The 26,831-nt window shown below is 41.8% G+C and overlaps 2 protein-coding genes across 3 annotated transcripts in view; both read left to right on the top strand.

Annotated features, from left to right (window-relative positions):
• Nucleotides 1–1,221: 1,221 nt before the first annotated feature.
• Nucleotides 1,222–8,613, top strand: cist1 (colon, intestine and stomach enriched 1). Its single transcript, XM_088907653.1, has 4 exons — nt 1,222–1,357; nt 3,982–4,449; nt 5,389–5,549; nt 6,775–8,613. Exons 1-4 carry the CDS (start codon nt 1,294–1,296, stop codon nt 6,820–6,822), a joined length of 741 nt encoding a protein of 246 aa, XP_088763779.1. The 5' UTR covers nt 1,222–1,293; the 3' UTR covers nt 6,823–8,613.
• A 1,481-nt stretch (nt 8,614–10,094) lies between these two features.
• Nucleotides 10,095–26,831, top strand: part of pde4cb (phosphodiesterase 4C, cAMP-specific b) — a 147,692-nt gene continuing 130,955 nt past the window's right edge. The window contains exons 1-2 of one of the 2 annotated variants that reach the window (XM_088907654.1): nt 10,095–10,371; nt 16,810–16,882. In XM_088907654.1, coding sequence (XP_088763780.1) covers nt 16,841–16,882 — 42 coding nt within the window. In that variant the 5' untranslated portion in view covers nt 10,095–10,371; nt 16,810–16,840. Of the gene's footprint in view, nt 10,372–10,498; nt 10,621–16,809; nt 16,883–26,831 lie in introns of those variants that run through there. The other variant, XM_088907655.1, reaches the window with a different exon arrangement.

Here is a 26,831-nt window from a genome sequence, read left to right on the forward strand (position 1 = left end):
AATATATATATAATGTAATTATATATAGGTAGGAGATTTTGAAAGGAGATCGACAGCTGCATTTTACTTCTTCAGAAATGTACAGAAGTTTACAGAAGATCGATGGTCACCAAAGTTTGGAACAAGGGACGCTGACACAGCCGCCCGCTCGAATTTCTTTGATCGTCCTTATGGCTGCTCTGATCTTTAGCTTTACCAGCTGTAGAGGGACGTTCTGACCGGAGATCCGAGGTCATCAGGTTTTGATACCTTTGTCCAAAACTAGCAAAATGTTTCTTTTATTTGTGCACAAAAGGACGCAATACATACAAAACAGTGTGCCTTTACTTGCGTTTTATGTTTTTTTCTCTTTATCGATTAGCCTATCCATATTCTAACTGCTTTATCCAGTACAGAGTCGGGAGAGTCGGAGCCGATTCCAACACGCAAGGATTCACTCCCGACGGGACGGGAGTATTTGTTTTTATCGGACACTGCAACAGAATTATTATTTCAAGGTATAAAGTGGGATTATTCTGTAATAGGAAGGGGGATCCTGCCTTAACGACCACTTGCTAAACAAACGATATTTAATGGACGATATTTGAGCCTTTCTTTTAATTTTTGAATTATGCTGCGATTGTATTGTTTGCGAGAACTGTATGCATTGTTGTAATATAGTTTATTTTCTTTTTAAAAAATCCGTTCCAAGAATCTCTTTTTGAATGTTTCTAACTCTGAGACAATTTCTGTGCGGTTTACGTAACGACTTGCAGAGAGAGAGAGAGACTCTGGCAGTCAGTGCGATCCGCTAGTTTAAAACGCAATGCGGAAATTGGGATGAGAGAATGCAAATGAAATTGATCCTGACGCGTGTCCAGGACATAGAAATGTAAACTGTTCTTTCCCGCTAAGGAGTCGAGCGGTACGTGTGTGAAGACAGTGAAAGTGATGATTTTCCGGGACTTCAGGTGCACAGGTGATGAGACTCTTTGATCGGGAAATGTGCCGTTCGTATAAACTCACGTATAGTCGCCAATAGTCCGTAGTGTGGGATACTTTTGCGTGAGAAAAGGCCGAGTCCATACTCTAAAAAAAAAACTAATATCGTCACGCAAAGTTAAATAGATCTCCTTACTCAAACAAAGCCCTGCCCGCACCGGTTGTGGTCATTGCCAAGGTATGAAAAGAAGAAAAAAGACACGCCCATTTTTAAATTACATCCTGCGTTCAAGGATGTGAGACCTGTGCCTGCTAGAGGTATTTGCTCAGCGTTATCTCGGAAAGTGTGCTCAAACTTTCGCACTGGGCAATATGGCAGAGGCGGCGCGCACGGTGGTGTTTTGGTCAACACTTTTCGTGTTGGCGGTTTCCCCAGGTAAGCCCGCAGTGCAGGGACAGTCTTGAGGTTACCGGCTACGGGGTACGAGGTTCGGAGGTGTTGGCAGTCCTCCCGCAAGGCGAGCTGAAAAGCGATAAATACGTCCGTGGGCAGGCAGGCGAATTTTTCAGAGAGGTGTTTTAAGCGGTTTCTCAATTGCTTCCTGGTCGTCGGGCTTAATTGTTGTTATGGTCTACGTTTATAAAAAAAGACTACGAGAGAATATGTTATCTATCTGTACGTCCTATAATATTGTAATGTAGCTGCATATTGTCGGTTTGTTAATCATCTGTTTCTTGTTTGTGGCTGCAACGCATACCGTTGTTGTTTATGATATAGTTTTAAATCTATGTGGAAAACGTGGAAGCTGCTCATCAGCAGTTTTCATGTGGAACTATTGCTGTAACTACAAACAGCATCACTAGTACGAGTGCCAGTGCTTTTACTACTTAATACGAGTACTGTACCGCTAGTATCATTAACCAAACAGACCCGTACTTCACATCCAGGTGCAGGGACGAGTGTTAAACGATGCCGAAGCGTTTGTAATTGTTACGTTTTTCTGTTTTTAACTGACAAAACAAAAAGAAGAGGGACCTTTCCCAAACATCTCCCACTCCCTCACCTCTCCATCTGCTTATTATATCATGTGGGTGATTTGTGAGGGTGAACATTTACTTAAGTTTGTTTAGGAAAATGGCACACCATTAAGACGCGTGCCAACGCATCGGGTTACATATGCAAAAGTGCGCTGTAGAAATCAACGGAGGTTCTTTTTTAACTGATTGTTCAGGTATCCCAAGTCAGTCCCCTTTCTTTCGTTTTGCTCCGACATGTTCAGAAACCTCTACACCACGCCGATATTTGCAAAAACATAAAGTCTTGAGCGTGGGTTGGCCTAGATGCACCAAAAACCGCACGCTTCAGTTCAACTCCGCATGACCAGAAGTTCTCAGAACAGGTGTAAAATTTGCACGACATTTGTCCGAAAGAAATAAGAATCTATAGACATCAATGCGGCGCAGAGAATGCTGAACGATACATTTTAAGGTAACAAACATGTTTTCCACCGGGAAAGGGGTATAAACTGCTCTAAAACCAGATTGTCACTTTCGCTGAATTTATATTTGAGGCGAATATAATTATAATTAATTTAAATTAATTATAATTTATATTTGAGGCGAGATATCCCAATAGATAAAGATTCAGACAGGTTTCCCCGCGTGTCACGAGCCTGAAAGAAGTGATCTTATCCTGTCAATGAAACCATTGTACGCAATCTCATCACAGCATCTTGACAGTTCAGAATTCTACAGAATTCCAAAGCCAAATGCATCTTTTTTATAATTAACCACGTTTAGGGGTGGTGTTACACTTCTGTTAATAATAGGCTATGTTGTCATCCTTTGTACGGACTGTTCTGATTAATCTCGGGTGTGATTTATCGCAGGGCGTCTAATATCCGCAGTACAAAAAGAAAGGGAATCTTTAATCAGTAGGCCTGAGCTTTTCTCTCTTCTCTGCGTGTTGGCTGCAGTCACACATGTCGTGTAATTTGAGGAAATCATTTTTTGGACAAAATGTAACCTAAAAAGCGCTTCAATCAGAAATTGAGTTTGTTGTTCGCGGAAAGAAACGACAGAAAATGATTGGCAGAAAAGTCACCCTCCCTCCTCAATCGAATAGAAGAAAGGGTGTGTTTCAAAACAAACATTCTGGCTTTCTTCTCCGCAGCAGTTTCTCCTCAGAGCTAAAACATTCCCCCGCACATCAGCTGCACTGTTGAAAAGGCGAATTTTAAACACAGCAGTTACCTTGAATGCAAACCCTTATATAATGTACGATCACTCTTACTATATCAGTGGGACTGCAGTGGAGAGGGTCAGCGGTTTTAAGTTCCTGGGAGTTAACATCACAGAGGACTTAACCTGGACCCACCACACCAACACCGTGGTCAAGACAGCACGGCAGCGCCTACTCCGCAGGCTAAAGACGTTTGGCATGCCGTCACATATCCAGGCCAGCTTCTACAGGTGCACTATTGAGAGCATCCTGACTGGTTGCATCACAGCCTGGTATGGGAGCTGCTCCGCCCTTGGTCGCAAAGTACTGCAGAGGGTGGTGCAGTCAGCGCTGCTCATCACCGGCTGTGAGCTACCAAACATCCAGGATATCTACTCAGCTAGATGTCTTATGCACTATCATCTTTTATTATGTAACCTTATTTTGTAACTTTAATTTTGTTATTTTTATCCCCGCCCTGACATTTACTGCTGCACGCTGTATTGTTGTGCATTTGATAAATAAACTTTGATTTAATTTGTCCCTGTTCGCAGGTTAAAAAAAACTTTTTTGACTATCATTATCAGCCACTAGAGGGAGTGCTAATAGTACAAAACAACTGACCTTACCATTCAAGGTCCTGGTTACCGAATCCTGGTTTCCCCTCTTTTCTTCGTCTGAAATACAGCTTCATGTGAAGGAGTTATTCATTAAGAATTTTGTACATTTAAAAATATCGCCACAGAATTGACTGAACCAGGTTTTGAAAATGGACAGGCCATAACGCGTGCTGTAAATTAAGAAGGAGACATCTGATCTTGTATTCCATCTTGTTGCAGGAGCCAACATAACGACACCGCACACCTCGACTACGGCCAAGAACACGAACCCTAGCTCAGCCTCCTCCTCGGCCTTAGTGAAGACCACGCTGACAACCCATCCTCATGAGTCCTCCATCACCTCCACTGCTTCAGCGGTGAAAACAACCTTAACCTCCACAGCCACCAGCTCGCCTCATTCCCCCAGTATTTCAAGAGAGTCCACCTCAAGCAGTACAGGAACCCCTGCTGCCAAAGGGACCTCTCTACTGCCATCTACGGCAAAGACGGAGACTAGCAGGACCTCCAACCTGACTTTGACTACCAGCTCTGAACCCAGTACCAGTCACCCCAGGACAATCTCCGGTACCTCGCCCCTGAACAGCACAGGCATAACCAACACGTCCGTCGCGACCACAAAGACCCCTAAAACTATTTTCTCGACTGGGGCTTCCTCTAAAACTGCCAACAAAACTGTCACGCATACAGGTATGCATGGGGGGAAAAAACTGCTGATCTTGATTTCCTTTTATTTGTTTCAGTTTTATGTTTGTAGAAATGAAGTTTATTCCCTAGTCAGAAACATCCAAAATGTGTTCTGCTTGTCTGTCCTAAACAGTCTGTACCTATAGGCCCATGTTTGTGTGTGCACACTGCAAGGTGAGATAGCAGCTGATGCCATTGCCTTCCTGTGCCTTTCAAGATTGGTTCTGGGCCAAGACACCCAAAACTAGAGCCCAGATAGTTGAGACAAGGTTCTGATAAAGAACAACGTATGCACTGTATAAACATCTTTCGCCCACTAGTGGTGGACATTGGAAGTGTTCTACTGCAGACTGTATTCTCCAAGTCAGGAGTCTGCAACCCCAGTCCTGGAAACTTTTACAAAACAGATCATTTAAGATGACTTGGAACTCCCCAGCACCAGGGATGGAGACCCCTGCTAGTTAAATAGAAATCTATTAATCACATGGCAACATGGCATTCAGTTTTGCACCTGTCAGGTTCAGAAAACACTACAGTGTTATTGACACAGTGCTATTTGACACTTAGAACACGTAGCTCATAGATTTAGTTTCATCCTGCTGCTTAGTGCAATGACTTGGCTATGGTTTCCTATGTGGTTGTTATGATAAGTTGTGCAAACTGTTATTTTGAATTAGTAACCTTGGTCTAATGTGGAGGATAAATGCATAGAGAACAGTGCTTATCACTTTAGAGGCAACTGCAAGGCATCATGGATCAAATGGAATTGTATTACATTTCCTGAAGAACTGTAGGCCTGTACTGACAGGTTTAAGAGTCTGAGGCAGAATAATGGAGGCCGGTTATGAGGTTTATTTCATGGATCATGCCATTCCTTTAGATTCTCTGCTGTTTAACCCTTTCCCTCCCCTGCTGTAAATGTGCATGTGGTTCGATGACTAGGGATTCATCACCAGCCTGTCAAGGACATCGGCAGGAGCCCTGGGCTGGTGGCCGTGCTGTGCATCTTCTTCATAGTGGTCGTCTTGGTGCTGGTGGTTGTCGTGGCGAAGGCTGTGAGCTCCAGGAGCCCCCAGTTCGAGAAGCTGGAGGACCTGCCCATGGTGAGTCAATGAGAGGCTCCAAAGTCCACTTCCTGACATAAGAGGGGAGTTTAAAAAGCTCTGGGCCCCAATACAAATGGAAACAACATCCTTGAATTACTGGAATCTGTGTTGCGTGTATGCTAACAGCTCATTTTTGGTATTACACAGTGAGCTTTGTTCTGTATCTTTTGGTGGTAGACCATAATGAAGGAGTTTTTGTGCAGTCATCTGATTTTGATGCTAGAAAATGTCTTTGACAAGTGTTTGTACATTTCCTGTTGTTCAGTGTTCTCCCACACCAGAATTGTGATTACACTGTATGTTGAGATAGATTACACAATGTTTAAAATGATCTGTCACCCAGTGATCTCCAGTTTGGATCACAGGAGTGTATATGCATCCTATGCATCAGAGCCTTGACTTCAGAGATTACAAGGCAAATGAGATGCATTTAGTTCCTTCTTATATAAAAGGAAATATCTGGCCAATGCATGTGAAATATAGACCAGTTCTGGCTATGTTTAGGTTTGACGAATTGGTTAGGGCTCTGAATTCTAAATCGGAGGTTGTGAGTTCAAATTCTGGATGGGAGATTTGCTGATGTATTCTTCAGTAAGGTATTTCTCTCGGACTGTTCCACTAAAAGCCCTCCTTCTTAAATGGGTCTTCAGGTCCTGAGAATTTTCTTTCCTGATGACATGGTAGAATAAAGCAATAAAAAAACTTTGACCTTATCAAAGCTGACTAAGTTATGCTGAGCAATGAGTGATTAAAATGCTACTAAATGCCATAACCACTGAGCAAAATGACTCATATTCCATGGAGAGCGCCCTTTTGACTAAGAAAATGTAGCGCCCTCTAATGAGAGAGGCAGCACTTACTCACTTGACTCCCAGAAATCGGCCTGTTTGTCCCTCTCCAAATCTCCTCATCCTCTAATATATCCTAAATCAGGCCAGACACTCATCCTAGAAAACATTTTTTATTCTTTTCCTGCACATTCACAGCTTTGTCATGTTCCCATGTGAGTAACACAATCACTGCTGAAAGACTAACTGAAATTACTGAAAGCTTTTCCCAGGCCTTCATTTACTGAATACTTTTTAAGGCTTATGGAAACCTGTTGGATTGTTTCTGCCTGGGAATTGTGGTGACCTTTGTTCTAAACTGATTGCTTTTGTGTTTGTGTGTGTGTGTGTGTGTGTGTGTGTGTGTGTGTGTGTGTGTGTGTGTCTTTTTCCAGAACAACATGAATGAGGAATCTCCTTTTGCCCACTGCCCTCCAAAGTAAAGATTGAATGAAGCGAGAGTGCCACACAGATCCTGATGAAGACTGAAGACAAAATTGAAATTCATTACAAGAAGATGATAACTAGAACTAGGGAAAACTAGAACCCACTGCTGCCACATTGAAGAGAGTTTTTGCCCTTAGCTAGCAGATGTGCAGTGCTACTGTCTTGTTTTACTTTTTTTAATTTGCACTTATTTATGTCCCCACAGCACTTAAGTGTACTGAAGTGTGTTTGGTTAGAATTGGCACTTTGTGAAAACCATGCTTCCTGTTTTGCTGAAGACGTGGAAGTGGTTTACTTTTGTAAAAAAAACATCTGTGAAACCACAGCTCGTTTCGTACCTTTTAAAATGCTTACATTTACTTGACTGCTAAACCAAGGGTTCTGTTTGAGGGTTGGGGGTAGAGCAGTTTTCAAGAATACAGCTTTTTGGTTTGTTTAGTAACTTGGCTGCTGTGGTGTTATAGTGATTTTTTTTTTTGCATAGGTCGCAGAAATATCCAGGACTTTGTCATGCTCAAAGCGGTTCCATTTCAGAACTTCCTGGGCTCTCCAATACAGAACATTAATAAAACCAAATTAATTTGCATCTGATTAATCAATTGAAAAGCTGGCTGTAGCATAATCTAAAATTAGAATGAATAAAAGATGTTTAAACGACTGTATATTTTAAAGTTGGTAGGAACAAATCGAAACATATTACATCATAATAAATTATATTTCCAGCTCTCTCGGTGTTTTGCCATCCCCTCAATGCCATGGAAAAGAAAATTGCTATATCTCAGTTTTCTAGTTTTTATTCACTGCAGTAACCCCACACAGTTGAAGTACTGTTTGTCACCAGCATTTCAGAGACCTGTTTTATGATGTCATATATTGTCAGCAGAATTGAACTGAGGCCTGAAGAAACACACCTTAAAAACAGCCTTGTCCCCAAAACAAATGTGAACAGAAACTGATGTGAAGAGACAATATTCTAAAAGCTAATGACAGAGGCGTATCTTATTTCTTTATCTGTCTCCTTTTCTCTTGCCTCGATTAGCTACCAGGATAAGCAAGTATTGCTAGAGGAAGCAATCCAGAAAAACACACAAAGTCATTCAAGAAGTAGATTCTGATATAGGGTAGTGAGGGGGGAGAACAGGCCTATCATCAGAGCTAGTGCCCCATAGTTTGATGTGCAGAAGGAACCTGTTACTACAGTAGTGAGCACAATGACCATCAGTGAAGCAGACACAGAGAAAGCCTTAAAGCATAAAAGCTGTACTAATGAACAGGTTTGGCTACAAGAGTGAGGAACCAGAAATGTTTTCATTTACATCTGATACAAGAAAGTCACAATATTTTACAAGTTGCTTCTACTACCATTCTCACCTCATGAGTGTGTGAATCCTAATGCAGACATCTGTATTCTATGTACTGTAACCAGGAAGCTTCTGTAGGCTTTGCACAGCTGCTTAATGCACAAACCAGCACCTTCATTGTTAAATAAAAATAAAAAAATGTGGTTATAGAAAATTCAGGATTGGAGGTGGTTGACAGACAGGTGCTTAAAATACTTTGAAGCCAATAAGTGTTGGAGACTCTAGTCCAGATATGCTGATGCTTCAGAACATCTGTCCTAGTCTGGTTTTCTTTTGTATGCTTCCAGTAGTGTTTACTGAAGTGGCAACGTCACCCCTCCTGTGAAATGCAATAAGAATGTTCATCCATGATAATCCAGTTAGTATGCATACTGTGTGCGCATGGGGACAAATCCTCTTGTTCGGAAAATAAAATGTTTCAAAGCTTAGTTTCTGTCTGCTTGTTGTAGACATCTGGAAACCCCCAGTCTCTGCATTCTTGAGGTTTGGATTGCTTTGCAATAAGTGTAAACTGTAAACATAGAAGATTTAACACCTCAACAATTGGTCACAACCTTATTCTACTATGATGCTCCTGAGTTAGGATGCTCACGCACAGAAACTGTATTTTGCAAGCTTAACCGTAAAGTCGATGATGGTAATAAAGGGAGCTAATAACTGTCTATTTTTTCATGTTATTTATGTTTTTACATTTGCTTATTTGGATAAACTCTAATACACCTGTCTCCATGTAATCGTAAGAGGTTTATTCAATGCTGAAAAGAGAAGAAAGAAAACACAACGTTTTGGCTGTGGAGCTCGACGGCCGAAACATTGTGTTTTCTTTCTTCTCTTTTCAGCCTGGAATAAACCTATTACTTGTTCCTTTGCAGCCTACACATGCTGACGCAGCTCCCCACCTGAACTACTCCAAGTGATTCTGTCTTGTGAGTGTAATGTTAAAGAGCTGGTACACTCCTTCTTCAGGCAGTAGATCTGTACCAGCAGGGCCTTCTTCAGCGCTAACCCCGGTCCCAGCACAGAGGAACACAAGCCCAGTGCAAGACAGCCACAACCCAGCAGGTCCTGCAGGGCTCTTTCCCAGACAATCAGGAAACGCTGGACCAAGTCAGTGGACAGGAGTTGGATGCTGGTCGCAGCTGGTGTGACCTGGGGCTGAGACAACGAAGGGTCATAGTTCACCAGCCTCAAATTCCCTCTGGCCCTCTCGGAGTGCCCGGCAGTCAGTCTCTCTTTGTTTACATCTACTTAAACCAAGAACGGAGTCTTTAAAAACATTCTGACTGGATATTGCAAAACAGATTTTAGAGATAAAAATGCAGAAAGTTTACAAAGGAGTCCAAGGCTTGGAAAGATGGTCTCCATAATCCTATATTTACAGTATATACATGAAATTCTAGATTAGACTGGAGTACTATTAAACTGGGGGCAAACACAGATTCCAGTGGAACGGTCAGTGCTCGCTGGTTATCTGTGTTGCATGTGTAGCACTGGACCAGGGCAAAGATACTGCGCCAATGATAAGCTCATTCAGGTAATTAAGAGATCGAGTGGAATAAAAGGTAAAACCGTACAGAACACTCTTGACCTCCAGGACTGGAGCTGTGCATTCTTGATACACAGTCAGCTCCGTTGGGTGGGAAACATCTGCTACAATAACTATTACCATATTATGGAACTAATTTAATTTGATTCAGGAGAAACGTCTTTCTTTACATGAGCTAAATCCCTTCCTGAGTCCCGCACAAGCTGGCTCTCACTCCGAGCAACTCCCGGGAGAGTTAAAGGGTGCATTTTCCTTTAAAATCTCTGAAGCATTCCGCTCACGATAGCACGTTTGCACTGTTTACAACTGTAAAGTTTTGGCGACATGTGACTCCGATGGGGGCGTCATTCACAGCAGCAAGGAGTCGTCAGCGTGGTTCGGAGGTGTAATTTTGATTAGGCAGTACTGTACTGGGTACAGTAACAGCTGTAACATGTAAAACAACACAGTCCTGTTTTTACAGCTTGGAGCCAACTAACTTTAATGACTACCATTTTCCGGCGTTTTTCTAAAAAATCCTTGCTGTTTGGAAATATTTAATCGGAGAAAAAGATCTGAACTAACAAACAGCTAGCTAACCTGACGTCAAATGTGACTTCCTCGGCGCGGAAGGAGGACGAGAACCGAAATTTAACAAAGTAAGTAGCTTTAAAAAAAACTACAGTGTAAATGGCTTGTAGACGTCGTTTCAGAATTGCAGCCGATGACAGGGGGCGAGCAGTAGGTCATATGTTGGCAAGTGTCTGCATTTAGCGGATGACAGGCGAGTAAAGTAGCGAGTTGTTTCAAACCTAGGAGCGTTCAAGACGTCTTTCTGTGGGAGGAGGCGTATTACCCAGAGGCTGTCTTTGAAAGAGAAACGAGAAGTCTTTTCAGGACCTTTGACGGTGAGGTGAATTTTCGTTTAGAAGTACTTTGCCAGACTAGTTTTGATGGATTTTTTTTTCTCTCTCGGCTGTCTGAATATCCGTGGGACGCTTTAGTGAATCGGGTGAGCCGCTTGCAAACTCACCACGCATTAACATACCGGTCTCGGTGAACTTTGCGATCGGACGGGGTCAGGAATGCTGCGCTAGCAGCACTAATCGGTTTACAGCAGTTTCAGGTTGCAACACGGTCGTAACTGTCCCAACGCCCGTCTAAAAAGGCCAATGTGGAAAAAAAAGCAGTAGCGATTTACTCAGATTCGGCCTGATTAGTTGGTTTTAGGATGATTGTCGTACAAACTAGTTTAAAAGTTATTATAGAAGGACTGACACCGATGTCCTGCGCAATATCACGAACAGGGGTAGGTTTCTGAGATAGATGAAGTGATGGGGGTTACATTTAGGGTTCACTTAGAATAAGCAAGCTTTATTCATTTTTGAGTACTAATTTATCTGATTGTCGGCGACAGGTTGCAACAAGGATTGGGAAAAGTTCTGGTTTCCAATTAAAACTTGAATCATCGAATTACCACCAGTGGCTGCATTTTTGCATACCAAGTGGAGAAGACCTGCACGCCGTTTTGCTGTTAGGTTTCTCAGCTCTGGGGCTCGGGACCCACATATCTGCCTTTGTTCGATCTCACTGAGCGCTCAGCGGCGGAATCGAACCCTTAATTGAACTAAACAATAATATTAATCTGAACTCAAAACTGTTTTCGATTCTTAAATATGTTGGAGGCGCCTTTCAACCTAGTGCGCTTGTTCTTAAGTAACAAGATTTCCGTCTTTTGAACTGAAAAAAAACAACAACTTTCCAGTCAGGCAACGTATCAGTTCATTTAAGAAGAGAGGATACTACCCCAGGTTTGGGAATTCCTATCTGTGGAATTAATGCTGAGACCAGACTGGTTTATTTCAGCAATATGTCAAGTTTTGGTTCTGCAGCTGTTGCTAGGAATTGGTGCTAGGAAAGTTTGATTTTGTATCAAGACTGAAACTTTCAACAGTTGGGAGGAAACAGTATACAGGGTGTGTCATGATCTGGGGTGAACTCACTGTGACCCCAGGTCTGCTTGGAGTATCACCTCACACTCTTGTTTCAAACTGTTCCTTCTTCAGACTCTTTTAAGCTCTCATTGTTTTACAGAGGGAATTATATGCCTTCACCTCCAGAAAGACCCGATTGACTGGTATACTTACAATGGAGTAGTTACACCAGATTGTGTATTTATCGTTCTGGGATACAGAGCGAATACAAATAAATAAACACAGTTTGGTTGCCTTCATGTATCTCACCAATAGCTTCCCTTCATCTGTTGTAGCACTCTTCAGTGTTGTAGTCTAAACATTTCCATGCGTGCTGTTTTGTGACCAAAAGTGTTTACAAATTTGCAAAAACCACACAGTGCTCAGTTTTGATCACATACACATAATTATTACAAGGTGACACTGGAAAAAAAGACTTTAAGAAACAAGGGAAAAAAATTGCAAGATGGCATTAATCTAAATAAATAGCATCCTTATTTGGATGGAATATCTATCGGTCTAGTTAAACAATTTGTCTGGGGTGGAGCCGAAGACTGGCAGCAATGTGTTTAAAAGGAGAAGATAGTTCAGTTGTTGGGACTCGTAGGTAAAGTGGTGATATAGGCTGCAGCATTCTATACATAAGCAACCAAGACGATCTCTCTGATCCCACAAAGAGTGGCGAAGCATTGCAATCCTTAGGATCGGCTCAAGTCAGATGATGGCAGTCAGTCACTTTGCTTGTCCAACAAACTGGAATTAGTCCATTCCCCTGTGCTACGTTTAGGGAGAAAAACAGAAAGACAGTTTGTCTCTGGTTGTAGCTAAAACAGATCCCTTTAAATGTAAAGCCATCAATACTACTGGGTAGTAAATTGATAGAAAATAAATTATTGCCATATTTTCACTTACTTCATGAATTACTGTATATTGTATGCTCTGGGTTATTTCTGCTGCAGTATTAGATAGCGGTTGGCTTCCCCAATTAATAGTTTATGTAGTTGTATCTGTCATTACACAGTTAATTAGTCATTCTATTTATCAGCTAGCAAAGAGCTGGAGTGTCTTAGTTTAACATTATGTTTTAGACGTAATCTTAGCCCATCTAAGATTCACTGAAATATTCTGTGCGATAAAATTAGATTTTTTATATCAGAACCCCTTAAACCTGGATTCTAGCTTTAATGATATTTTTTTCTGTTTTTTTTGTTCCTTTTCTCCAGTTTTCTCCTGATGTGGGCTAGCAATTGTGTGGGAGTCTTTCTGTTGTGAAATGCAGAGATTGCTTTGAATGTTCTGAGAACTCTGTGTAAATAATACTTAAAGAGAGGCCTTTGGAGACCAAAAAAATGAAACCTCAAATAGGCAAATAATTTATTTCCCTAAAAAAGTATGCATTCTCATATAAATAAACAATCCGCCCATGTCTGGGCAAAAAGTCAAATCTATTAATTGGTCAGATTTTTATTATTCTTTCCGTGATGTGTCTAACTTTCTCTTGAAGAGGTTTTGAACTGTGAAAAGTTTTGTAACTCTGTGATCTTGGAGGCATCATAAACCTACAGAACTGCAGCGGTGCTGTTAAGACAAAGATGTTGGGATAATATCAGATCTCTGCTAGCTAATGGGATAGATCCTGGATGATCACCTGTCATGTTCTTGAAGGATCCCGTCAGATCTGCTCAAATACTCTTTGGTGGCACTTACTTCATGTCCATCCTGCTCTGTTCGTATGGTTGCCTCCTATACCTTGGGTGATCGCTAGAATTTTGAGTGGGATACATTTCCTGGTCCATAATGTACATCCAATTATGACCAGACTCCAAGAGAGAACCAAACACTGTAAAGATGCGTCTGTTGAGGTGGACAGTGAAGGTGTTCTGATCATTTTCCTTTTTTTTTCTGTTGGTTTACTTATTCCACTTGCACCAGTTTAACATTTCTCCCAGGCTCTCAGCAGGAAAAGGGTAACAGTGAAACTGGTTTTCTCTCTGTGGGGTATTTTGCATGTCCTTTGAAGTCCAATCTCAATTCAGACCTTTCTGTTTTGGACAAAGGAGGTTTCAGATGTTCTTGTCTGCAGAAGCTATTCGTTTGTCTTAACCCTGCAGAGTTACGTCTTGCTCTGTCTTCGTGGTTCATTCCCTGCACAGATTTATGGGAAAAACTAAACAGGGCATTCTAAATGGGGTGCTGGGTCAGAGGATTAAGCATCTCGTTCTTTTGAAAAGCTTTTTGTAGGAAAACAAGTTTACACAAGCCTTAATACATAATTTTAATTTGGAAATATTCTGAATTTCCAGTAGATGGAGTGCTGCTCCTCTAAATGTTAAGATGTGGACTGCATCTGCCTCAGTTCTCAGACTGTAAGTAAAGGCCTTATCACTGCCAATCAGTCTCATGGCATTTTTTGGATATTTTTTATTGGTGAAACAAGCTTCTAAATTTCAGTAGGATTAAGTATACATTTTTTTAGATTTGCTGGTTAGAAGTAACTGTCAGTAATGGATTTTCTCCTGTGATATTTTGCGCTTTAAGATTTGAGGATGGAAAGCTAAATTTAACATTAGTCACAAGTGAAAATAACACATAATGCACTGCTAAACCATGTCAACCAAGGTGAAAGACTGAGTTGTTTAAGATACTGATTTCAAGTAAAGAAAAAACCTATAATACAAGTTAAGCAATTATAAAGATTAAAAATGACCCATGTAATTTGCTAAAGTAATGCTCTTTTTAATTGTGTTTGTAATAAAGGTGAATGGATTCCTCCACAAGGTTATCATACAGTAACGTAAATAAAGCATGCAGAACTTTTCTCGGTCTCTTATGCTATGCTCTTATACTTGCTCCTTATGTTGTGGACTCCAAAGTTTCCTAAGGAAGCCAATGCACGCTTTATTATGACTGTGACTGTAAATGTGTTAGAGGGGTTAATGTTTAAGAGAGGTTAATTTAGGGAGGCAGGGAGGTTAATATGTAAGGAAAGGTAATGAGGTTTAGAATGAGGGTAGAAGTTCTCCTGTCATCAAGTGGATAATGTGTTAAGATAAGATAGAGGTTTCTAGATTTCTTGCGGATTGGGTGGTTTCAAGATCCATTGTTTAATTAGCCTTAAAAAGAGATCACTTAAGAAGTGAAACAGCAACAACTTCCTGCACTGCTTTGCATTGCCAGAGAGTTGGAAATAGCTGTAATTACAGACCAAACCCGAAGCATGACGCACAGATTTGAACCATCTCTGGCTGAAGGCCTTGGATTGCTTAGCTCTGACCTAGAAAAGACTGGATAATAACACGCCGCTCGAGTTGCCAACCCCTGCATTTCGTTGTGCGGGGCTGTGAGTCTCACTTATCGGTGAGTGAACTTATCCCCTGCAAGCTCTCGGTGATGGAGCTGAAGCTGCTACAGAGCCGGCACAAGATAAGGGTGTAAATGAACGGGGGGGGGGTTGAGGGAATTGACACCGGTGGCAGCTGTGACTGCCAGATGGATGAAACCCCGCAGGCAACATTACAACAAAAAGATCAGGTCCTGACTTGTGCTGTGCAGTTACCTGCAGTGAATAGGAACCTCAGCAGTGGTGTCAGATTGCCATGATGCCCATGAATAACTTAAAGATGGACCTTGGGAGTTTCAAGTATTGAGAGTATTCGCCTTGAAAGTATCAAGGTCTTGAGAATCGGCGGCGGATTTTCCTCATTGTGCTGTTTGTACAGAACTCCCTGTCAGTCTTCATTCAGGCTGGTCAAAGCAGTTTGTTGCTTTACTACTGCCTACTCCCAAGAGGAGCAGAAAACTGTTTAAAATCCCCCCCTTTTTTTTCTTCCGCGTTTCTCTTACATGTTTTTTGCACTCTTGTTGTACTGTTTCGGAGAGTGTTTGGTGTCTGCGGTTCGAGTGCTTTTAGACCAACGCGCACAAGTGCATACACATACTGTACACACTCACCCCAGCGTGGAGTCACCCTGCAGTGACTCCCCCTGTCAGATCTTTTTAGTGTGCCGTTTAGTGGATGTAGTAAATCCATTGGAAGCTGGCAAGTAAGAGTGACTGAAGAATGTAGCCTGGTCAATGCGCAGTTTGTTGCTGTCATGCTGCAGCTGTTGTGAGTCACTCTTAGCTTGGCGTTGACCCCTTCCAGACAATTTTGTGTGTGGAGCACATCGTATCTGGTCACCGTATCTCTGTTTTTAAATCTGTTACTGTTAGCATTTCCCAGGCAGGTGAAAGCACAAACTGGGGACTCTGTTTCGCTTGTTGCAAAACATACAAGATACAAAGAGAGAAACATTCTGAGTGTGTAAATATGTTCTAACAATATACAAACACAATATTTAAGAAAGCAATTTTAGTTCTGCGCAAGCTGTTACAGCCTCAAGTTTATTCATTTATAGATTCTACGCATCTACGTTTTTTACATTTTTGTGCTGGATGTACAGGACAGGTATATAGGGAGAAACTGGAAATAATCATCTTTCCTTGGTTTCTAAATGCGAGTGGGAGATTTGTCCTGCCTCTTTAAACATAGCTTTCTGGATTGTAATTATGAGAGTTAGTCACTTTCGGGCTATTTTCAGTATAAAAAGATGTCAGTCTGTGGTTAAATTAATCCCAAGCCTTTTTTTTTTGTCTCTGTTTTCGTTCACTGCAAGTATGAGAGCTCAGAGAGAATGGAGAATTCACAGTCAAGGAGAAATAAAGGAAGTTTAAATTGAAAAAGTTCAGAAATGTACTTCTGGGGCCACATACAGTATATACCGCCAGCAATGGAGCTGAAATAAAGACCTAATTTTACCTGTATCAGGAACTGAAGCCTCAGATATCATTATTTCATTACGTATAGAAAACCTCAGCCTAGTCAGTCGGCTTCACTTTCTGCTCTGCTTAAGGTCTCGTCCATCCTCTAAATGTTCTGTCCTAAACGCCTGTTCATCTGCCCTGACTTTTGAAGATTCAGTATGAACAATTCTAATGTATCTTTTGTATTTGGTGACATCGGCACTTTGTTTTCCAAAAAGCAAATTGCCATAAATCCAGTCCTTGCTTGCAGTAATATTGTTGTAGCGATTCTGTATTGTGGGCTGATTCACAAAAGCATCTTCTGATATTCTGCCTTTGCAGCTCCCTGATTCTTCGTGTGAAGCGCAGGGATATGAAGAAAAGCCAAAGCTCTGCTTCCTTCACGCCAATGGAGGTACAGTTTTTTTCAGAGATGTTCTCCACTTCCTCATGCACAATAATCTAGACACAGTTCCAATGTGACTTGACCCAGTAACTGGAATATCGTGCTGCACAATCTCTATTAGAGGTCAGACAAAAAGGAAGGGAATTTCAAATGTGCGCACCCGAAAATCAACAGTATTTTGGGATTGGGAGGTGCGTCTATCTGTCAATGTTTTTTTTCCCGCTTGGTTGTTGTTTTATTTTTGCCTCCAGCAAAAAACTCACAGTTCAACATGAGGTGGAGCAAAATTACTAGAAAAAAATAAGATAGCTCACCATCGATGGGAGCCCACTTGGCCCATGTCACTGTAACGGGAGCTGGTCCAGGCTCCCGTGAAGGGTAGTTCAGGACCCTATGCAGATGGTATAATCCGGAAGTAAGTGGAAAAGGACAACAGGGAAAAGACGTAGAGGATCAGGACAGGATGACAGACAGGGGGGTGTGACAACGGTGATCCGGTGCTTGGGGGGCGTGGCACAGGCAGACAAATACAGACAGTCCAAGGGGGGAATCTGGGGCGCAGTCCAGAATCCAGGAACCGGAGGATGCATCCGAGACAAACAAGGTTAAGAACCGGAATGGGATCCGGAACAGGGAATAAAAACCAGGGTAACAAGGCCAGGCGCTCCGAGTCCCGGACTCAGATGGTCAGGACGCCGTGAGGAAGCCTATGCCGTTGGGTCTCTCCTGGACCCGCTGGTAGGCGGGCTTCCTGGGCGTCCATCTCCCAGTGCTGAGCCAGGAGTAGTGGGAGCGCCAGGCTTAAATAATGGCAGACAAAACAGGGGGCAGGTGCACGTATTAAAGTAAAATACGAAAGGGTTGGATCACCCTTAAGAGGAGGGATGACGATCGTGACACTTACTCAATTAGTTTCTTGTGGCTATGTGATCTGAGAACGTCATCGTGTCACTTCTTGAAAGATACCCTAGATATCAGCTTCAACATCATGTCTGGGTAGCTGGTGCTACACTCCTCTTTGTTCTCCAATCTAAGCAAGATCTCTTTTATAAAGCAGAACACTCCCATTGGAAAACATTTAAGCATTCTGTTGGATACAGCAGTTAAGCCAAATGCCTAATTCTTACTGAGTCTTACATTTCAAATATATTGTGTATCTCACATCACTGAAGTTAGATCTCCCCCTTGTCCAGCCTCCCACCACATTCATAACCTCGTAAAAACAAAAAAATGCAGCTAATCTTTATGAGGGTTGGTAGAATATGCTTGCAGCAGTGCTCAAAACCTCGAAATGAGGTTTGTGTTTTTTTTTACACCGAAGGAGATCTTATCATACGTGTGAAAGCTGCAATATCTGGTGCCTCACTGTTGAGAAATTGTATGAACTAAAAAAAACAGGAGCCTGCTTTCACATGAGAGGTTAATCATCCAAATTCACTAACACATAACTGGATTTGGGAAGGTATTCAGGCAACAGTAAGAAATGCAAAAATACAGGAGGTACAAAATCTAGAGGGTGTAACAGCACAGAGAGTATGTAGTCACAGTTAGCCAGATTCACAGATGTTAAATCCAAGTGTGATCATTTTCTGATGAATAAATGCCGTAGGGGAAGACAATCTTGACGATTGTACAACGCATTCATCAGAGTATAAAGGCTCTAGATAATATAATGTGTCACCTCCAGTCTCCAAGATGTGGTAATTAAGTCAATCCCTTGACAAACAGTGTGTCAAAACATCAAAGTATATGATAGCCTGTCACTGTGCAAACATTGCTCCTCAGCTTCGGGTCTTTTCAAACCTTCAAAGGAAAAGAACAAATTGCAAAATGAAAAGCCTGAAATATCTGTCTTTCTTGCTTGTCACGCCTTGCTCTGGAGAGAAAGTTAAAGGCTGCTTTCTTGAGGGAAGTAGGTAATGATGAACAGCTGTCAAAGGGACACAGTAAATCATGGCAAAGAGATGTGGGCCTTTGCTGATGTTCTTTATTGTTTTTATTGCTGTGTGTTTCTTAATTTTATTTGTGATGCCAGTTTAGTCTTTTATACACTTTCATCATGCTTCCCCGCGCTGGAACTGATGGAGTTATCTAATAGAAAGTGCAGCTGTGTTCCGTAAAAGGAGGCTGTGTTTAGGGTGCTGAGCATAAGACGGGTTCTGTGCAGGTTGTCCAGAAGCTGAAGGAGCCAGGGGCAGACAGACTTCAAGTCGGGTTAGATCCTCTTGTTTGAAGAGTAATTGATGATTTTCTCCCACTGCATCGCCTACAGTAGGTGTACTGCCCATTTTGTGCAGCAGAGGTCACTAACAACTACACCAGGTGGCAATCTTCTTTTTTTTACATACCTACCCTGTTTGAAATTGCCTGTTGATTTAAGACTGGCTATTTCGGCAGCAGCTCCTGGGCCATGTGGCAGAAGTTAAAGTATTGAACTGGTGCTCAGGCACGGCCATCTGCAGAGAGATTATGTCATCTGCTGCATTGTAATCTCCAAAGCATGCGACTGGAGAGCTAGGTCTCACTAACGACACTGCAAGACTGCAGTTGCCCGGCAAGTTGCTGGAGTTGCTTTTTGCTGGAACTACCAGAGCTCATTCCCACCATGCTCTGGTAGTACTCTCAATAGTCAGTCCATCACTGGCAGGAATTCCTGGGCATAGTTGACTAACTAAAGTCTGGATTATAGAACTCAGTCTGCAGTCTTAGGAAATGCCTATAGCTGAGTAATTCTGTTGGAAAAAAACAAAAATAATATGTGATGCTTTGTTTTTTTTAATGTGTTCCTTTCAACTGTGTACCCAAATGATCAGTGACCTTTGGGAATGTGGGCTGCTTGAAATCACTCAAAGGCACATTTTCAATACTAGCAATTCTTTCAATGGTTGCTTTTTTTCCTTCGGACTGAATCTGCCTCTCATTTTTGAGAACAGAATAAGCACTTCTTTGAGCCTTTCTCTTGCTTTCTCCGGCAATTTTCTCTGGAGAAAGCAAACTCTATCCACTGGTAGTGCGTGAAGCAGATGTTCGCCGTTTGCCTGTGTTGAAAAAGGAAAAAAAAACCTCCGGTGTTAGAAAATGCAAAAGAAATATTTGGCCTGCTCTGCCTGGAGGCGCTGTTAAATTAACATCTTGAAAGATTAATGTGATAATTTCCAACTTTGAGGTGGTATTTTGTTAGAAGAAGAAAAAAGTGCAAATAATGAGGTGAGAGTTTTTTTATGAATATGGCCCATAGCTTTTTCAAAGCTGAAATCCCAGAAATTGAAGGAGAGGACTGTGGTTTATTGCTGTCTAAATTATGCTCTGTCGTCTCCTGTATTCGTCTTTGTGCCTGCGGAATGAATGCTTAACTGTAGCTGAGTTAACAGTGCCATTCAAGTTGTAAAGAGCAGTGAGTGAATAATGCTGTTATCCGATCTGGCGGTGGCCACTCTTCAATGGAGGGTTCATCTCATTTGAGCAATTAGCCTGCAATCGGAGAAGGACAGATCGCAGTGAGGTCTGCACAAGGCGGACCGTTGAGTACGGTGATGCCAGCCATTACCGACCCTTTTAAGGACAAAATGAATCCCGCCCAAGTCAGGTTTCAAAAGAACAGCATTACTACCAACAGGGGCCTGATGGCGATGTTCCTGGCCCTCTCTGCCACAGAGGCACTCATGGTACTGTATATCCACCTACATGTTTTTGGGAGAGATGCGCTTTGTGATAGAGCGCTTTTGGAAATATGGGACTAGTGCGACTGCTGTGACAGTGCCTTAAACCATCCCAGGGCTCTTTCTCAGTGGTGACAGCCAACTTGCTGTCAGTTCTTTTGACTTTTGCCGTCTGACGGAACCTCAGGGAACACTTCTATCGTAAGAGCTTGGGTAGAGTCGGAGTTGCTGACTGTTCACACTCCGCTGCATTCGTGTGCAGAAATCGGTCGGGTTGAGAGATGATGTAATCTCCAACCCCCCCTGCCTCCTTCATGACCCCTCTCATCCTCTTTGAGTATGCGCTCCTGTTTGTAGTGTTGGCTCATGTTTCTTATATTTGTTCTGTGTTTGGTTTCTTAAAAACACCGATTTTAAAAAATCACAAATTGTAAAAAAAAAAAATAAACTCCCAGTTTCGGCCACTCGCAGTTTCTTGTGATGTTGGTCATGGGGGAGGACAGGTGGGGGGAATGGGCCTCCCCCACTCGAGCTGGAATCATCTGGCCAAGGGGACACGAGAGAGACTGTTAAAAGTTTAATGTCTTGTAATTAAGATTTCTGCTTATTTTTATGAGTCATTATCTCTTATTTATTATTTATAAGCTCTCCCCCAGAACTGGTGCTAGTGCTTTTGATTTATTGTAGCTGCCAGGTGGTGGAGTGAAATTAGCCGTTCGTTCTGTAAGGAGAACCCATAGCTGCGGTGTGATGAGGGAACACCCCAGTCGATTCACCGTTTTCTCTTCTCATTTTTATTCCCTTCTGGGAGTTGTCAGACTTGTTGCTCTTGTGTATATTTGTCCGGTCTCTTCTCACTGTACCAACAAAAAAATCACGTTTCTCTTGTAGCTCGAGGAGAAATAATTAAAATGTTGGTCCACTTGCACGCTGCTGAGCCCAGTGCATAGGTTCCAGCTTAGTGCGTTTCATTCTGCCGATTGGAAATTCACCCCCAATGGTGACGATCTCTTTATTGATCGAACCCCATTCTGTACAGTGCATCAAAATAAATGTCTTTCAAGCAGGGAAACAGACTAAATGGGCATCCAAAATTTTCGCATAAGTTCTTTACTGTAATACGAAGAGTGGCCAAGCTGTTCTGTGTGTATTGTATTGGATTAGTCCTGCGATGTATACTTGCTTTTACAAAATAGCAAATCAGTTGTCTGATTAGGTTGCCGATGGATGGCTTCAAATCTGACGTCTGACATGTTCAACCATAAATCAGCGTGTTTCAGAATTGTATGTCATTTCTAATCTGCAGTCTCTGTGTGAAACGTGATGCATTAAGCACGCTTGATCTGGAACACCCTCTGCTAAATAGATGCTTGCACAACATTTCGCTGATGCAGTATGAAGGAGCTGTGTGTGAGATGGATTAGAACAAGCGATTAGCTGAACATGTGTATCATCTGTCTACCGTCAGGATGCTTTTGTAGCTGTTGCTGTTCAAAATAATACTGTTGAGTTGGTGCACAGAAGCAGGCGAAGACCTGGAAAAGGATTTTAGTTAATTTGTTTTATTTTAAAAAAAGTACTCTGCAGTTAGTTTGTATTGATAGGTTTGGCAAAATACTTCTCTCTCGCAATTAAATCTCCTCATAGAAGCACTTATCTGTTACTGTGTTTATCAGGACTCCCCTGCTTTCCTATGTAGTTACTTATGCAGTTAAGCAACACTAAGAGCAGAACAGAAATGACAGATTTAAGCACTTTGCTGAATGGCAGGGGTTTGAAATAGCTTTTGAAATCACAATGCATTTACCATATAGGTTGCATATATTCGAACTGAGAAAAACCAGTTCAGTGTGGGGCAAATGTGCTCTGTATGGTAAAAATATAATAATAACGCTCTCTGTTCAGTTAATTTGTGAGCCCACTCCCCTTGCCTGTTTTTCTGATTGGTACGTTCAGGGCTCACAGTTTCAATTACCTGTGCAAGTCCTGACAGCAGGCCCCAACCTGGTGTCTGTGTACTCAAGTTTTTTCTACTTGAGCAGTCCTGATTAAATATTTAATGTAGGTCTGTGTGCTTTGCCCGCTGAAACCCAAGAAGAAGAAAAACAACACTAATACAGTTTAAATTAATCAAGCAGTCTTCTTTATTAGTGAGGCTCCAGTGTCAGAGTCTGTTTGAAGAAATAATTGACAAGATTAACTGTTTCCTGCAGAAGAGCTGAGCTCCTGTGTGCAGTGCAGATGGTAGGGCCATACTTGACTGTGATTACACTCACATGTTTTAATTTACAGCGCTATTCTAACATGGATTTTTAGGTGATAAGACTCTATGCCCTAATAAGACCATTGAGCTGGAGACAGGCCTCATACTGAGTGCATGATTAAATTCAACGGCCAAAGAGGGCCTTTTTTTCTGCCTCATTGCAGCTGTGATTACTAAGATGAGGCTCAGAGGGAAGACTTTACTTTTATTTTTCTTCTATTTTGTGAAAGCTGAAGGTGAAACACGAAGCCAAACTTCCAGTAGCTGGGTGATTGCGTACTGTGGACAAGGAAGGCTGCACAGTCAAGAGTAAAGCTTGTACATAATAATCCAGGGATTGTGTGTGAATATTGGACATGCCTGAATTTCCATAGGAACGTTAACAGAGTTGGCCATATTGAACGGTGCATTTTGGCACACCTGCAAGCCAGATCTCTTTAAAGGGGACCGATTTTTCTCTCCACAACCTTGCCTCTGCGTTGACGATTGGAAAGTGTGGCAGAACGTGCACTCACCTGCTCACAATGTTTGCCTCTTCAGATGTTTGTCTGCATGAAGCTCCTGGATGGCGGTATATGGAATCTGCTGCCCAGCTTGTAAATTGAGCCCTAAAAGCAGGAGATCATGGGTTCACACCCTGGCTGTGCCACTCAGCTGATGTCTGCTGGGCCCAGAGATAGAAGGGGCTGTGCACTAGGCTGCATGCATTCCTAAAATCCCACACCTGACATCTGAGTTGTGACAGATTAGATATTCTCATTTGTTCTTGGGTCATAGATCGAGTGTGCAAGTCAGTTAAGGTGAGACCTGCAGTATGGTGAGGAGAGTGACGAAGGGGGTTACCTCACACTCTTGTGTGGAACGTGCATCTTTCTGCAACACCCACATTTTATCCTCTGGGCAGGAGATCTGTCTTCAGCTTTGTGGGAAGGTGGCACATTAACTTTTGTGAAGTAGGTTTGCACAAGGCGGTGTGCAGTGTTAATACTGAATATGAGGCCACTGGAGGCTACAGGTTATAAAACCTCGGATAAACCTGCTGTCCCATTGGAGGTAGATTCAGTTCCCTAGGGTGCACTACAAGGGCCATGGCTGTAAGGGGGCTATTGAAAGAAGATGAAAAGAAAAAGGAAAACGCATTCATGGGTTCTAAATATGATTCAAAAGAACCATTGTGGTATCCATTAATGCCTTTTCCCTGAGCACACGTGCGTGGCCTTTCCCATGTGCCGTTCTGCATTACGCAAGCCGTGGGCAGTTTATGTAAGCCAAGGCAGAGGGACTGAGTCACTGCAGCGCGGATGGCCTTTGTCTGACTGCGTTGTGACCCAGCACCATTTGACACGCTGCATAATGGGAGGCTGTTGTGCACAAGTATCACTCTACACCCAAGCCGCCCTGCTGAAGGGTGGGCTAATTACGGTTTAAATTACATACGTTGGAATAAAACAATAATGCAACAGGGAAACACTTAACTTTGGGAGGGAAGACCTGCAGGCCTAAGTCCACTCCACCGTGTCACAGGTATTCTCCAACAGGGTGCTTCACATCGGCTCACTGAAAAGGAACAGATGACCTCACTGGCTGTAAATGCTTTACGATATGACAAAGGGAAGAAACGTGCACGCACTCTGCTCCTGTTCAGGATACAGCTGCAATAGTTGTTGCTGCTTAGATGTTAAATTCAATTTTGAACGACCGCACACATTGAACAGCAAACAAGAGCAGAAACGTGCGACTTTCCCGTATGCGTGTCAACAAAAAGAACTGGAATCCAGTGGGAAGCACTAACATAATGTGACAGTAAAAGTTTTCTTTTGGCTATTTTTTGGGTCTGGAGCTGTTAAAGAACAGTTGATCGTTCAGGAAACAGTTTTGGATGTTGCAACCACTTAGTCAGGGGAAACGGCTGCAGATCTCCGTGAAGGAGGGGCTTTCAACACTCAAATTCAGAAGCTATTTAAAGAGGAGGCCACTTTCTCATGTCGACTTTCTGCTTCACTTCCCCTTCTTCAGTTGCAGTTCTTGTGATTTTCTTTTTGAATGATGTATCCATGTTTGCATGCAGTGTTCAAATAAGAGTGCATTACTGGAGTGCTCAATTAGTCTCAATTACACAGTTAGCTTGAAAAAACATTAATTAAGTCTATTGGTTAATGGACACTGGTGCATTTGAGTGAATTAAAAATAAGGAATTGCATCATCAGTGTACAAAGTTTTTAAGATATAAAGCACACTCATGCTTTTTTTTTTACCCCAAGCTTTTACATTACCAATCATCTCATTCCCTCCATCATTTCTTTATGATGGCAATGGGCCACTTTAAATCTGATTTCTTGTTAATGCAAGAGCTTTTTATTGTGCTGTGGCTTGGCTGCATTTCAGCTTGCAAGGTAGCTGATACCAGGAATACTGCTTTAACTTTGAACAGCCCAGCCTTGCTTCTCTTCTTTTGAAGATACTGCAGCCCATTCCGGTACCTGTGCTCCCTGTTCAGAATCTCTTGCTTTAGAAACTTCCATTCTCTTCTTAGTAAATGTCATCCATCTGAGTTTCAGCGGATGTGGACTTTAATTAAATTCCTTTCCCAATTCATTTTACCGCAATGTTCTTTACTAATGTAGCTTTCATGCCATGCATTCTTTTATGTCTGTGTTTTTGTTTCTGGTATGATTTTTTCTGGTAAAAAATTGGGATTCTTCAGGATCCTGTGTTGTAAGGGTGCATTGCTACAAGACCATGCATCCTGTGATAAATCTTTATTGATGCTCCAGTGTTTCAAACATTCTCCCATCCTCAAACAAGGGGATGCTGCTGTGATATGCATTCCAGAATTAAGATGTTATTCCTGGATGTATTGCAGGGATTTCCATGCCTTAGTCCTTAGGATATGTATTATACAGGATATAAACCCTTATCGGATTTTTGACAGGATCCCATATATTATTTGATGGATTAATGGGGAATTGTCATTTAAAATATTAAAACACTTTTAATCATATTTCTATCTCAGGGATGGAGAATAAGATTCAGCTGGCTCCTTTCGCATCAGAATTGCATTGGGTGTTTAACTCAAAGCACTGGAATGAGATCTTTCTATATAAAAAAAGAATGATACAGAACAGAAGAAAAAGCCAGGAAGGATATTCTATATTAAAAATATAAGATATTTCCACGTTTTAAATCCTGAAAGTACAAACTGCCCTGGATTAAGGTTATATACAGTACATGTGTGTATACCGTATGTGTGTGCCTTGTACCTACTGCTTGCCAGCTTAGGCTCCTGCTCCTTCAGAGATGAAAATGCAAAGCAAGCAGCTGTTTTGCCCTGCAAATGCTCATCAGCGGAGCGCTGCTAATGTTGACCTGTGAAACATCAATGTGTGTATGTGTGTAGAGATCCACATTCTTAGTCTGTTTTCCAGTTTAATGCTTTTAAATGAGAAAATTGATTATATCGCAACCAAACACGATCTTTTAACTGAATCTAATTATAACACTAAACCATAGGTAGAAAGTTTTATGAAGTAATTAAGAATCTCACTCAACCAAGAAGGAAACAATTAAAATGTAAACGAAGGAAATTGGAAGATTCACCACCATCCCCTGCAGAAATCCTGTGGGATGTATGTATTCAGCAGTGTTTGACCCTGCTTAGATATAATTAATAGTGCCCTGGATGTAAAATATTGAACAGAAGGGTTTTCACAGTTTCTTTTATTACTACGAACTTTAAGAATGTTCCACGTCACACGATCCTTTTATTAACGAATGTTATATTTGAAATATCTAAAAAATGACAAAGGAGGCTTATTTATAGACCATGCAGAATATGATATGTATTAGATTAATGTTTTTCAGGCCCACAGAGCATAGGGTAAACAGTGGAATTAGCTTCAAGAAAATCCTAATGTCACCTGAAATGTCACTTACAAACTAGGTGAGACTGCTTGTTCAATAGAAAACCTTCCTTTCAAACCCATCGTCTCTTATTGCTTTATTTCCTAGGTTGTGTGAGAGAATGAACCCAGTTGTT

Source organism: Atractosteus spatula, chromosome 28 (assembly GCF_055471065.1).
Source record: "Atractosteus spatula isolate fAtrSpa1 chromosome 28, fAtrSpa1.hap1, whole genome shotgun sequence".
Lineage (NCBI taxonomy): Eukaryota > Metazoa > Chordata > Actinopteri > Semionotiformes > Lepisosteidae > Atractosteus > Atractosteus spatula.